Below are 15,516 nucleotides of genomic sequence, written 5' to 3'. Positions count from 1 at the left end.
GGTGATGGCCTCTCATTTACTGTCAGCTCCCCTGCTGCTGCTGCTGATGGGAACACAGGTCCAGAGAGAGGAAGCACAAACAGGGTCAGCAGGTTCACAATATAAACCCAAGTTCTGTGGAGGCCCGCTTGGACTAAATACTGAATCTTTTCAAGGAGCGAGAGGAACTCATAGAGACTGAACAGAACTTTGCCATCAGTTTCTGACAGTGTGAAGTCTTGATGAAGAAATGCTCCAGCAGGGTCACACGAGGTTAAACACCACAAGGACACTTCAGCTGAATTATCCACGCTGCATCAGCTACAAGTTGTTTGAAACCTGCTTCCTGCAGTGTGTGAACAGCTTCATGGTTTGCCTGAAAGTCATTCCGCCCTAGAGGAAACGTGAGAGCTTCAGCTTCATGACAGATGATAAAACACATCTGAAGGATCCTCTCACGTGAATACAATAAAAAAATGTTCTGTAGAAAATGATAGAAAACGTCACACATGGAGGGGAGGAAAAATGCCCACGTTCAGTCTGAGACCAGTTCGTGTCTGGTTTGTGATGGCTGGCAGCTTTGCCAACCTGTTGGCGCGCGCGCACACTTGCCTGTCAGCTCCACGGTCCGGTCACCTCCTCATGGTTCCGTCGCAGCTGGAGCATCCGGCAGAACCGAGCCGCTGTCCGTGTGTCGGTGAGGCGAGCCACCTGCTCAGAGGGACTCTCTCCGTCCGCCCCGCTGCGACGCTCCTGCTGCACTGACTGAGCGCGAGCGGGTGCGCGCGCAGCCTCGAGCCCGGGCACAAGGGACCGTCGGCAAAGTGTCGAGCTCGCGCGAAGGTGGCGCAGGAAGGTTGGCTATGCCAGGCAAAAAGTGACAAAAATCGCCATTTTCACGCAAATAATAATAAAAATAATACAAATAAAACCACTAACGCAGTTTTATAAGTCAGGACGCTGTAAAGTACAGTGAAACCCCAACACTGTGGGTGTTTACATCATTTTAAAACGACGTTCTGATCGGGAGAAAATACTAACGCCGCATTTTATGTTATACACAGGTGTGTCCAACTCACTTACAAAGGAGGCCAAAATTAAAACATTTTTCAAACTAAGGGCCGGTTTCAGAATCTACATTAACTCTTCTTGATGGCAGGTTCCTCAACAAGACTTTGATTGGTCTCATTTGACATTCTCTGTTGCACTTTTGACATCATAATCAAAGATTACTGAAACAAATTCAAGTGATAAAAGTATTTTACATTTAAAATAACATCTTGGGGGCCAGATTAGATGTCAACAAGGGCCACATTTGGCCCCCGGGCCTTGAGTTTGACACATATGCCACAGTGTTTATTTATTAACCTTGATTTATTATTTTATTAACCTTTATTTAACCAGGCAAGTCCCATTGAGATCACAGATCTCTTTTGTAAGGGAGGCCTGGACCTGAGTAGCCTATGCATGTTTTTTTATTTATTTTTTTGGTCTGTGGGAGGAAACCGGAGTACTTGAAGAAAAGCCATGCAAGCACGAGAAGAACATGCAAACTCCACACAGAGAGACCCCATGTTCAACCAGGGATTGAACCCATGACCCTCTTGCTGTGAGGCAACAGTGCTAACCACTGAGCAGTCGTGCTGCCATTCATTGACCTCATAAAACTTTGCTTTTTCTACTATTCAGAAGGTTGTCTTAAAACAGCATTAAAAACAGTTCTTGTAGGATTTGTGCCATACTTTACAGCATCCTGACTAACGAAACAACTTATTGTGAGCCAGACTATAGTAAAAGTCACGATTTATGTCACTTTTGGCTTGCCACAGCTGTCTGTCTTCGGCCCTCCACCACCATTAATGGTCCTAACCCACGGGGTCTGCCACCTTTATGTTTAAATTAAATGTTTTAATCATCTTTGCATGGAGCTATGAATCTATTAAACATGACTTTTTTATTTATTTATTCACATAAACAAAGAAAGATAAGATACATAAGAAAAAACTATATAACGACTAAAGGGATTGACACTCTTATTTAGAATTATGCATTAATATTCAGTCCTTAAATCTATAAAACATAAATACATAAAAATAGCAAACATGTCATAACAAAGCAGTAAGTTGGGATCTAAAGAAGAGCCATTTAACTAAACTGTTCATGGGTTTAAGGTACTGAAAGCCAACAGCTCAAGGGCTGGACATCCAGTAAATATTGCCATTATGTACATTTAATCAACTTTTTTTATTTTAATGAGTAGTGTGTGTGTGTGTGTTTAATGAGTAGTGTGTGTGTGTGTGTCTGTGTGTGTGTGTGTGTGTGTGGGGGGGGGGGGGTCATCTATCATTCAGTGCCCTGAGATGACTTCTGTTGTGACATGGCGCTATATAAATAAAATAAGCTGAAACTGAAACTATCACAGCAGAAGTGACAAACAACTGACATGTTTGTGTGAAATGGGGCCTTTTATGAATTATGCTTTTGATGTAACTCTGTTTTCTGTAACTCTGACTCTTCTTCTCTTTCGATTGGCTGTTCCATATACATAAGAAAAATACTTCAAATCAATTATTTAAATAACTATTAAATAAAATTAAATTAATTAAAAGGTTAATTAATTAAATTAGTTAATTAATCAATATTAAATTAATTAATGCATCAATTATTTGCAACTGCATTCGAGTTTGCAAAGTTATTATGCTCACATTAGGACAGATGTTCCCACTTGTTATAAGTAATGAAATAAATATATAAAAAGATCAATGGTTGCAGACTGGGCTTCTCCTCGTTGCCTTTCTTCTGTTGCTGCAGACGTCACACGCTGTGACCCAGAGCAGATCAGCAGCTTCTCTGTGACACTACATGTTCCTGTAAGTCAGATAAGGCTTGAGCCGGTGCATCTGTGATTGATGTGAAGATTCAGTATGAAAGAAACGTCCAAGTCACTGTCAGAGGTCAGGACAGGAACATATTTTAGTCTCAAACATGTTGTAATAATGCTGGTCTGTTTTTAATATCACTTTTCCAGATTCAGATCTAAAGGGTGTTCTTAAACTGATAACTGATTTAATGAAACGCTCGTTCTTTTTCATGGCCCGCTGCTGAAAGGCAAAAGGCAGAGGCTAATGTTTTGCATGTCTGTGTTCATATGTCTGTCTGTTGGCAAAATATCTCATGAACCACTGGAGACATTTAACTGAAACTTGTAGAAAATAATCTTTGGATGCACCACTACGAGGCTTTAACATTTGGAGATGATCTGATTCAAGATGGCTGCCACAGCCTGCTAACCTAAAAAAAAAGATTTTTAATAAGTTAGCGTTTACAGACAGTGACCTAAAATATCACGAGGTAGTAGCCGAGACTGGTCCTCAACAGATATCCTGATTTTTGTTTAAAATGTTATCAACCACTCTGTCTGTCTATCTGTGAGCAAAATATCTTAGCGACCATTGAACCAGTTTTAGCAAAGAATCATTGGCTGTACATCTACCTTTTGGAGTCATTCAAGATGGAAACCACAGCTAATCAAAATAAGCCATAACACAGTCAGCTTTATAGACACTGAGCTTAGTGTTGAAGTGGTAGTAGCTGAGAGTCGTTAACAACATACCATATTTTCTGGCATACAAGTCCCACCTTTTTGCCTAATTTACATGCGCAGCGACTTATATGCCGAAGCGACTTATTTATGTTTTTTCCATATTTATAACCCAATATTTGACAGAGATATGACTGTTTTCATTCATTCTCACATGGAAAATATTAAACACTACCATTTTCAGCCACTAGATGGCACTCGAGTAGTATGGCATGCCGTTGTGTCATGTTATAGGTAAAAGTGGCTATTAATGACACAATCGGCTTGCCATAGCCTGCCACCTTCGGCCAGCTCTTGGATCATACCTAGAACAATCATCAAATCAGCTTCATTTGGCTGCGCTGCCCCAGAAAAATGCAGCTAATTTGACCAGTGAAGTGCATTTATTAAGTAAAAGTTCAACTGAAACACACCTTTACTATAATGTCGAGCAAACAAATTATTGTTTTAGGTGCTTATCTTGTTAAATTTTGAAGAAATGCGCAGCGTTCCTCCTTCCTGATTTCCTCCCTCAGCGTGTTCCCGGAAGCACCGAGGCAGCGAATACTTTTGAAATTCAGCTGATTTGACCGTCAAAGTGCTTTTATTAAAGAAAAGTTAGCCTGAGACACACCTGTGCTATAATTTCGAGCAAACAAATAATTGTTTTTAAGTGTTACTCTTGTTAAATTCTTGTTAAAGTCCTTTCGTGTACACTCCCACGGCCGCCATTTGGCAGCCAAATCGATTTTTGGCACAACACCGGCCAACATTTCCGGGTTGTCAGTGGTGACGCATAATAGATGCGACTTATACGGTGAAGCAAAGTATTATGTTTTTTTCCCCACTTTATTAGACATTTTTGAACTGATGCGACTTCTACTGTGTTGCGACGTGTATGGCTGAAAATACGGTAGTTGATTCTGCATGAGTCTATGTCATTTTCAAGATTTGACCAAAACAACAACAAGTCTGTCAGTTTGTGGATCAGCTTAGTCTAAATGTTCGTCAGGAAAGGCGGCTTTCGATTTTCTTTGTCCTTCCATTTGAAGATGTGAATTTCACGTCAGCTTCACAGCAGGTGAACAATGACACCACAATCATAGAAGTACAGCATAAACCACAATAGTACACTTGTACTGTAAAAAGGGGAAATGAAGGGGCCACCGTCAACAACATGACTGTTGCTGTTCAACACTTACAACGACTTTTTGTTTGTTCGTTTGTTTGAATCCACTGGACTATTCGTGTGTAAAACAGACTACAAGTCATTAAACACACACACACACACACCAAAAAAATGTCTGTTAGTGGTGTTTGGTTTGCACTTCTGAAAACTCTTTTTGTTGTATTGCACTGTTGCGTTTTTGTTCATTAGATTCGTATCAGGTGTTGATGAAGAATGCAGCCTGAGCTTGTGAGTACGAGTCAGAACAGCTGGTAAAAAAAATTAAATAATAAAACAGGAAGTGACCATGCAGAAGAGAAACTTCTCGACCTGATCGGCAGACACAGAGCTTAAATTAAACTTCCCACCCATTCTCCAGAAGTGAACTATTTTCAACTGTGAGTCTGAGAAATCCCCCACAACATGCACAGCTCACACTTGTTTTTGACTATTTTATTATTTTTATTATTATTATTATTATTGCATGCAGTATATTTGAATTAACCACTGTATTTACATTTGTGATTGCAGTCTTGGAGAATAGATTTACCTCGACAGTAACGTGGAATATTAGCTCGAAGACAAAATGTCCAGGTGTGTGACCTGTCTGCGTGTCTTTCAGCTAACCCACAGCTCTGTCTGCGGTGGGGGGCGTGAGGGGGGTCTCTGCTTCCTGGAAGTGCACTGTATGTGGCCCTACAAGTGAAAGGCAAATATAGTCAACGTAAGTTAATGCACGTTCTTATATTATACGGAACAGACAAACAAGAACAAAAGAAAACCAAGAAGGAAATACAAACTGTATGAGTCAACAACAGTATTCATTAAAAATGGACAAACCAAAACAGCAAATTGTCCATTTTCTACTGTATTGATAGGTTATATGAATCTATATTAAACGTGTGTTTTTAGGTTAGTATTTGATGCTGAGCACTTTCAGGAGAGTTTTGCTTCCATCAAGCCTGGAATCCCCTCTGTGACCCTCCAAGCTGCTCGTATATTTTATCATTTGTGACCTGCGCTGCTCTCTAAAGAAGAAGCTGTTGACTGAAAATGTTCTGCCTCTGAGGTCACACATAAATCCTGTAATGACAACCAAGACATGAGGTCTCCAGACCCGAGACTCTCCTAAAAAGATTTTCAGGAGCCAACTCCACTGCTGAGAGTAAAAATATCTATTAGTCTGTGTTGGAAAATAGGCTGGCTGCAGGGAGGATGAACAGAAATTGTCACATTTAAGTTTTGAGACTTTCTGGATGTTGACAAATCTTAAAAATAGGAATCTGGTTCATTTGATCAGACGTGTGTTGTGGTTCTGAGGTTTGGGGAGAATCTAACCTGTAAAGATTGTTGCAGTGCTGCTATCCACAGATATTGGCTTTTGTTAGTTTTCTCTTTGCAAACAGTGTCAAAATGTTTAGTGGAATGCAAGTTCATAAAATGCAATGATTTCAAGGGCAAGGTTTCTTTATTGTTATTCACATCGCATGTGGAGCATGTGGTGGAACGAAACTGTGTACACAGGGTCCCAGTTACATCCAACAAAAGTATAAATTGTAAAAGAAAAACAGTAATAAGATCTAAGATATGAACTAAGAAAACAGTAATACGCCGAGCAGCAGCAGCACGAACATGAGTCTGTGATGATTTACGGTCTCTACTACGTCTATAATATTATAGAAAATGTGGTTTATCTTGAGAGAATGTCATAAGTATCAAATGTCCAACATCCAACAACTAACCAGTTATTTTATTGGCTCCAACACAGGTTGGTGTGGGAAAGAAATCAAATTTTTGATGAAAGCCAGTGGAGCAAACCAGTGAAGTTCAGCCTCCAGTGGTCAAACCTTGAAGAGTTAGCAGAACAGGACGGAGACACTCAAATCCTGAAAACTCGTCGTCTTTTGCTCACCGGTTGATGGGATTTTATTTAGCCGACTAAATCAAGCTGTGGAATAATGTGAAAGGTCACGAAGAAAGTTAAAAAAAAGTTTTAAATGGGTTTAAATATTTTTAATAATGTCAATAAATTAAGGTTAACTATCTAAAGCTAATTTATGACAGTTATAAATTTCTGAAAGTATCTTCCATGACCCATTTCTAACACAGTTTAGGGAAACTTTATTTACCCAAGAGTCTTAGGATAAACTTACAGGACAGTGTCTGAAAGGGATTAAAAATAAAAAAAGTTTTTCTGGTACTCATCTGGACTTACACCTTATCTATAAATGTTTGTCATTACGCAGCATCAACATGTGGATATGAACATTTATACCAAATACATCTGGATTTCACATCCAAACAACTCTTTAATACGTGTGTTTAGTTTATGCTTTTGCTTATATTTAGATAATTCTTTGTTTCTGTGAAAAAAAAAACAACAACTAACAAATAAAAATATTACAGGTGCTGGTCATAAAATTTGAATATCTTGAAAAAGTTGATTTTATTTCAGTAATTCCATTCAAAAAGTGAAACTTGGATATTATATTCATTCATTACACACAGACTGATATATTTCAAATGTTTATTCCTTTTAATGTTGATGATTATAACTGACAACTAATGAAAATCCCAAATTCAGTCTCAGAAAATTAGAATATTACTTAAGATCAATAAAAAAGGCTTTTTTTTATAAATGTTGGTCAACTGAAAAGTATGAACATGAAAAGTATGAGCATGTACAGCACTCAATACTTAGTTGGGGCTCCTTTTACCTGGATTACTGCAGCAATGTGGTGTGGCATGGAGTCGATCAGTCTGTGACACTGCTCAAGTGTCATGAGAGCCCACGTTGCTCTGATAGTGGCCTTCAGCTCTTCTGAATTGTTGGGTCTGGTGTATCCCGTCTTCCTCTTCACAATACTCCATAGATTTTCTATGGGATTAAGGTCAGGTGAGTTTGCCGGCCAGTTAAGAACAGGGATATCATGGTTCTTAAACCATGTACTGGTTTGGCACTGTGTGCAGGTGCTAAGTCCTGTTGGAAAATGAAATCTGCATCTCCATAAAGTTGGTCAGCAGCAGGAAGCATGAAGTGTCTAAAACTTCCTGGTAAAACAGCTGTGTTGACCTTGGACCTCAGAAAACAGTGGACCAACACCAGCAGATGACATTGCACCCCAAATCACTACTGACTGTGGAAACTTGACACTGGACCTCAAGCAACATGGATTTTGTGTCTCTCCTCTCTTCTTCCAGACTCTGGGTCCTTGATTTCCAAAATAAATGCAAAATTTACTTTCATCATAGAACATAACTTTGGACCACTCAGCAGCAGTCCATTCCTTTTTGTCTTTAGTCCAGGCGAGACGCTTCTGACGCTGTCTCTTGTTCAAGTGTGGCTTGACACAAGGAATACAACAGCTAAAACCCATGTCTTGCATATGTCTGTGTGTGGTGGTTCTTGAAGCACTGACTCCAGCTGCAGTCCACTCTTTGTGAATCTCCCCCACATTTTGGAATGGGTTTTGTTTCACCATCCTCTCCAGGATGTGGTTATCTCTATTGCTTGTACACTTATTTTCTACCACACCATTTCCCTTCTTTCGCCTCTTTATTAATGTGCTTGGACACAGAGCTCTGTGAACAGCCAGCCTCTTTAGCAATGAACTTTTGTGTCTTGCCCTCCTTGTGCAAAGTGCCAATGGTTGTTTTTTTGGACAACTGTCAAGTCAGCAGTCTTCCCCATGATTGTGTAGCCTACAGAACTAGACTGAGGCCATTTAAAGACCTTTGCAAGTGTTTTGAATTAATTGGCTGATTAGAGCGTGGCACCAGGTGTCTTCAATATTGAGACTTTTCACAATGTTCTAATTTTCTGAGATACTGAATCTGTCTTTTTTTTTTCATTAGTTGTCAGTTATAATCATCAACATTAAAAGAAAGAAACATTTGAATATATCACTGTGTGTAATGAATGAATATACAAGTTTCACTTTTTGAATGGAATTACTAAAATAAATCAACGTTTTCATGATATTCTAATTTTATTACCAGCACCTGTATGTATTAAAAAGTAGAAAATTTAAGCTTTAGACCAAGGTTAATGCTCTTCACGTCACACTGCCAATGTGACATTGGGACTTGTAGGTATGAGAAGGTGAAGACACTGCAGGAAGACTGATTTAAGGTACAAAATATAAAATAAAATACAAACCAGTGTGTTTACATGTTGTTTTCAAGTCTGTCAGTGATGCCGTTTTGCCACTGCTAGCTTCCTTCTTCAGAAGGGGGGGGGGGGGGGTTGTGTGGTTGAAAAATGTTAAATAAGTGAAGCTGTTCCGAGAAGCAAATGTAAAAAAAAAAAAAAAAGTTATTCTGACCGTTGCATAGAAGTGGAGGCCAAAATCAAACGTAAAAAAAAAGGAAGCTGTAAAGTTGATTTGATTGAAAAATATCAAAATGAGTCCACAGAGAGGGAACTCTAAGGAGATCTAAAAAGAATATTGTGACACACGTTTACATAGACATTTAGGACTGGGGGTTTAAATTAATAATTAACATAACTTCTATAATAAATCAGAGAAAACTTATGAAATTATTAGTACGAATTATTTCAGACCACAGAGCAGTTACTACATGAGGGAGACTGGAAGTGTTCGGATAAATTCCTTAAATTGCAAACTAATTATCAGCACATTTCATGAAACATCTGCAATATGTAGAATTTGAAAACATTCGACAGAAACTCAGCACATCTACATCACATTTTCTACGCTGAATAGCATTGCTGTTTATCGCAGAGCTTCATTAGGACAAATTATTAGATGTGCATTTTTTTTTCTCTGAGGCTTCAACACCATCTGGGTGAGAAAGTTTCCAATTTCACTCGTTTTGACCTTCCTATGCAGTGTCAGTTTAGCGCCACAAGGGGGCGACAAACGCACATTGTTCCATATCTTTTGAAAATCTTTGCTTTGCAAAAAGTTTGCTTTGACAGAAAGATAAAAACACACAAAAAATATATATTTTTAAAAATCACAGGTACAAATAAATTAAGTGTTGGACCATAAAGTAAAGTTTTTGCTCTGCTTACCATAAGAATACCAAACAATCTCTGTATTCTGAATATTAACACTTTATTTTGTCTGACTGAAACTATTGCCGAGTTGTGAACTCAAAAATATAATTTAATTACTTAAAAAAACAAACAAAAAAAACATTAATTTTAAAACAAATGACAAATATTGTGTTTCATTCAGAACAGCTTTACTGAAACAAAAGAACATTTTCATCTCTAAATGTAACATTTTAATCAACAAGCCCTCTGAGAAGAAAAGTAAACTTACACACGTTACACAGTAAAAATGCATAGTTATGTACAGTTTACAGTACGTTCAAAAACTGACATGACTGTCTAAAGATAGTGTTTAACATTCATTTTAAAAAGTCTTTTTAAAGTTTTTCAGTAGTTGGCTCATGAACTTAAACACGTTTCATTATTTAAAACTGTCTGAAGAAGACATCAGAAATTGATCAGAAATTTCAACTTGGTGTAAAAACAAACAAAAAAACAAACAATAAACGTTCACCAAGAACTATTACCAATTTAAATAAGATTTGCATACAACATTTAGATCGCTAATCCAGAGCCCAAAACTTTTCCTAAATACACACAGAAAAAAATTCAACTCAAAGATTTTAAAACAATATATTTAAATAACTGTGGTGGTGGGTGTTATAAATGTAGCCATCATGTAAAACAAACAATTATTTTTAATAACTGTAAATAAAAATGAACAAAAAATAAAACGATATAAACGAACAGAACTAGAAAAGCTCGTCAGTAGTGAATGACCCATGTGTGTTTAGGATGAACACAAAACTAAAGAGAGCACCAGTTCACTTCAAACATTTCAAATTAAACCAGAAGCAAAAACACGCTGCTTAATATTTCAACTAATGTCAACTTATTGATACTCGTCATAACCAGTGTAATCGGCTTCAGCTCCTCTGTACTGCACATTTCCTAAGATGTGCTTTAAAAACGCCAACGAGCAACAACCGGTTTAAAATCAGTTGTAGCGTCTGTTGTAGCAGAGACCAAAAAACGATTCCATTTGAAAACAGTGATCGATTTAACCTTAAACTCTCCTTAACTCAAATAAAACCAGAGGTCTGTCGAGGAAACATCTCTGAATCTTTCTCAAGCGCCCGTGAACCACACCGAGCAGGAGGCAGAGGTTTTCTGACGCCGCTGAGTGACAGACGTGCGCAGGCGTCTCTACAGTTCATGAGCGCGGCGGCTGCCTGAGCGATGCTTCATCTCCAGCTGTGGTACGCGTAGAAGCCGACGAACAGCAGGTTGGACGTCAGGCTCACCAACAAAAGACCTGGCCAGACGAGACGCTTCACAAAACCTGAGACGAGGGCGAAACGTTTCATAAAGTCATTATATTTGTGTGTTTACAGATGTGTTGCATAATTAAACGTTTTCATTAGTTTCAAGCGAGAAACATGTGGAAGCTCTATATCTTTGAACATTTTGTTTACACCTAGAGGTTACCCGAGCATCATCACCACGCATTTCATTGCATATTCCTGTGCGCCGGTCACTTCACGTTAAGAGGAGTACACCATGTACATGACCTTAGTAAAAGTACACAGTATAGCGCAGGAGTATCTACACTTTTTCAGCATGAGAGCTACTTTTAAAACGACCGGGTCCAAGTGATCTAGCCCCGTTTACACGAGAACAACCTCTGGAAACGTTGGTGTTTTTTCAATGTTAAAACAAAACGAGAGAATTTACATGAAAAACGCTGTAGTTTCCATGTCAGTCGGGTTGCCAGATAAGAAATTATAAACTATAGTACTGTGGCTTTAAAATTATAGTATTTTGACCTAAACTGTCACATGTGCTGAGTAAAGATATTCTAAGATGAGGTGTGTGTTGTGTTTGTTGAACATGTGCATGGAAAAGGGGAGGGTAAATAAGACATTTTAAATTTATCTGGCAACCCTGATGCAGGGCTCAGCTGCAGTCGCGTCTGCAAGACAGTTACGTCCAAACTGGTGAACACACTAATGCCTCTTTGTAACTGGATTTTATTAGTTTTGCTATATTGGGCACCCCTGGTATAGTGTGTATATGACCTTAGTAAAAGTACACAGTGTAGTATGTACATGGCCTTAGTGAAAGTATAATGTTCTCTAATGAAGCATTGTTGTTGTAAGAAGTCTTTAACCTACACCATCAAGACCAACATCATTCTGGAGGAAGAGACGAGTTTTAACATCTTGTCTCTAGTTTACTTTTATGTCATTTTCAATCGTTTTCAATTGAGGGTTGTCCGATCCATATATATTTTTTATCGTAGCACAGGAAGCCCTTGGCACTAAACTGAAATGGTTCAAATATTTTGGTCCATGACAAAATATTAAAAGGTTTTGACAGAACAACTATTGTTGTGTCTGTCACAGTAGGTGCATGAAGATGTTTAATAAAAACCCAGCTGACAAACAGCCGTTGCAAAATAATTAAATGTCATACTTCAGTGGACTTCATTCCAGTACATGTGGTATATCTGTGTACCTTTAGAAGGAGAGAAGCTCTCAGGACTTTGTGTCGTCGTGCCAACCTGGCATGCAGAGGACTCCGAGGAGCTGCTCCGTTTCTCCTCCTCCTCAGTCACGCTGCTGCCTTTCATTAAGGAACTCAAATCTGTAAAGTAGAAACAGCAATTTAATTCATGAAACTATAACCTAGAGCCAAACCATCCCAACAACAAAATAATAATTTTTGCATAGAAAACCGATTGAGATTTGACATTTGCACAGCTGTTTGGTGGAGGAATAATAAATGAAAACGTAAAATGCAAAGGAGGATTTTTTTTTCTCCAGCTATACTTACCATTTTGACTTTGAAAAGAAGAAATGTCACGAGAGAAGCAGCCGCTGTAAATGGACGAGGCCGGCTCCACGTAGAAAGGAAAAGGAGACAACGGTGGAGACACGAGCTTCGGTTCGGGTTCGTTGGAGAAAAGACGGAGTTTCTGTCCGCTGATGTTGAGGCGAGCCGGACTGATGAGGGGACGGCGCTGTCTGGCAGAACCTGAGCTGGATGTAACGGACCCGGCCACTGAAGGTGTCGGAGAGGGGCCCGGCGATGATGGGCAGCTTCCAGACTTCAAAGAAAAGTAGTCTGGGTCCAAACAAAACCAAAAAAGAACATTAATTTCATACTGAGAACCTGTCTTTTTACTAATATAGTTTCAGTACCTGAGGTTGTCGAGTCTTTGTACAGAGAGGCCGGTCGGCTGCCACTGAACAGGTAACCAGAATCTGAGAGCAAACAAGGAAAACTAGATGTGATCACGGCATTTAGCAGAACTGTAAAAACACATATTAGGACTGAGTACAAGTACACACGCAGCGTTCTGACATATTACAAGGTCAAACCAACACAAAACTACTTCATGCTTTGGGACATAAGCAGCTTTTTAATTTCAATATCACAAAAATAACAAACAAAAACAAAAAACAAAGATTCTGTAATAAAAGCATCTCAAGGTTATAGTCAATCAAAAACAACAACAACAAAAAAAAACTAGACAAATTGCCTTTCCTGCGAAAATACAATGTGAATGCTTATTGCATAAAAACTTGCTGAAAACCAGCTGAAATTAGCTAAAAACATGCTAAAATGTAGCTGAAATTAAAGAACAAGCCTTAATTAGCAGAAGAAAGCAGAAATAACACATTTTTGTTGCGGTTGGTATTAATTAGCAGAAATGAGCACAACAATTTGGAAATACCGTAAGGTAAAAAAAAAAGGGAAAAAGTTTAAATTGGCAATAAACAAAAAAAGGTTGAAAAGTAGCCGAAAAGGCAGAAAGAAGCTTAAACTACCAGAAGGAAGCGGAAAGAGTTGAAATGAGTTAAAAAATGTGGAATTAGCTGAAAAGGCTAAAATTAGCATAAACTAAATAGTAGCTTAAATAGCTGAAACTAGCAGAAAAAAGCTGAAAGGAGCATAACAAGCTGAAATTACCATAAAGAAGTTAATTAGTCTGAAAGTAGCAAAAATTACCATGAAAAATTTGAATTTATCTGAAAACAGCTGAAATTAGCTAAAAATGCTAAACATGTAGCTGAAAATGTAGAATGCAAGTTAGCAGAAGAAAGCAGAAAGAACATATTTGCCCAATTAGGCTGAAAGGAGAAATTAGCATAAAAACATGGAAATTATCTGAACAAATCTGAAATTAGCAAATAACAACTGAAAAGTAGCCAAAAAAATCAGAGAAGCTTAAATTACCAGAAGAAAGTGGAGAGAGTACATTTTTGCTGAATTACGCTGAAAAAGTTGAAATGAGTGCAAAAAATGTGGAATTAGCTGAAAAGCTAAATTAGCATAAAACAGCTAAATAGTAGCTGAAATAGCAGACAAAGCTGAAACTAGAAGAAATAAGCTGAAATTCGCATAACAAGCTGAAATTAGCAAAAAGTTAGAAGCAGCACAAAAATGTTAGCAGAAAGAATCTAAAAGGATCACTAAACAGCTGAAGAACAGCTGAAGTTATGGTAGCTGAAAAAGTTTAAATAAGTACAAGGAAGCTGAAAGAAGCTGAAGCAGAACAAAATGTGAAAGGAGCAGTAAAAGGTTGTAAACACATCTAAAGATTTGAAGGATGTAAAATGAGCTCAACTCATTTCCTTTGAGAACAAAATGGCAGAAAAGGCTAAATATTTCAAAAAGCTAAAGTTGCACCAATATACCAGGATTGTCCTGATAGAGCTGAACATTTTGATATATGATGTGTTGAAATAGTTTGAAAACTGCAGGACGAGAATCGTGCCAAAAAAAATACACTAAGAGAAATGGATCACGATAGTATGAACACAAACCAAAAAAGTACACAATTATCTGAAATGGTACAACTAGTTCTATTTCATATAGGCTTCGCCCTTTAAGGCTGTCGCTGATGGTTTATCCCGTTATGCAGAGCATAAGCACTGAAAAAAATTAGTCCACGCCCACCTGCTGTGTGGGCCCACCCGGTCCGTATAAATTACGTTAAGAGCGGGAAATCGGCTCCCATTTTTTCTTCAGCGAGCTAATATAGCACTGTCAGAAGAACAAAGAAGATAAATTGTGTAAATGACCAACCTTTGCGAAAGATGCTTGGCCCGGCAGTCGACCTCCGGTCGTCCGGTGAGTTCTCCTCCCCGAGGAGAAGATGACAGCAGTCTTATTCCAAGGTAAGCGTCGTGGAACATTTCCCAGTGACAGGTCACTACACGCTGGACAACGCCATCTTGTGGTTTTCCTCTTATCGCCGACCCTCGGGGCGAACCGGATGGTTCCTCCGGGGCAAGGCGTGCTCAGCTGCAGCCCCGCTGCTCTTTCCCTCCTGGGGAGCGTAGTGTAGGTGGAGGGGGGCTGAGTGAATGCTCACCCCATCCCACCTCGTTTCGCATCGGCGATCACACCGCTCCCGGCCGACGGCGCCCTCAGGGGTTGCCCGGCGGAACCCAGGAGGAGGCTGACATGAAGGGACCCCTTTTTTCTACGTCCCTCGCCTTTTCCCGCCAGTTCGGATGATCGGCGGGAAGGTTATTTTTCACTGGGCTCCACTCTGGCTCACCGTCTTGATCCATACGGCCTCGCGTTCCAACAGGACGTTCCACGGGCGAGGCCGCAGACGGTTCTTTCCTGGTAGATTAGAGGAGTCGGTCCCCAGTCCGCTCCCATCACCAGAGTTGAGGGATTCACCGAGCGGGGCTATTCCTCGGTAACCCCCCCCCTGGAGCCAAGCCTCGCGGAAGCTTCCGGAGCGAAGCT

At 39.3% G+C, this 15,516-nt stretch overlaps 1 protein-coding gene across 1 annotated transcript in view; it reads right to left on the bottom strand.

The window, feature by feature from the left end:
• Window positions 1-10,826: 10,826 nt before the first annotated feature.
• Window positions 10,827-15,516, bottom strand: part of tmem201 (transmembrane protein 201) — an 18,664-nt gene continuing 13,974 nt past the window's right edge. The window contains exons 8-11 of the mRNA XM_037684236.1: window positions 12,951-13,013; window positions 12,583-12,873; window positions 12,265-12,393; window positions 10,827-11,089 (exon numbers count right to left, since the gene is read on the bottom strand). Of these exons, the coding sequence (XP_037540164.1) occupies window positions 10,992-11,089; window positions 12,265-12,393; window positions 12,583-12,873; window positions 12,951-13,013 (581 nt within the window). The 3' untranslated portion in view covers window positions 10,827-10,991. The remainder of the gene's footprint in view (window positions 11,090-12,264; window positions 12,394-12,582; window positions 12,874-12,950; window positions 13,014-15,516) is intronic.

Source organism: Nematolebias whitei, chromosome 11, assembly GCF_014905685.2.
Source record: "Nematolebias whitei isolate Nwh7 chromosome 11, NemWhi1, whole genome shotgun sequence".
NCBI lineage: Eukaryota > Metazoa > Chordata > Actinopteri > Cyprinodontiformes > Rivulidae > Nematolebias > Nematolebias whitei.
The sequence above is the reverse complement of the archived record's forward strand: the minus strand, read 5'-3'. Positions and strand labels throughout refer to the sequence as shown.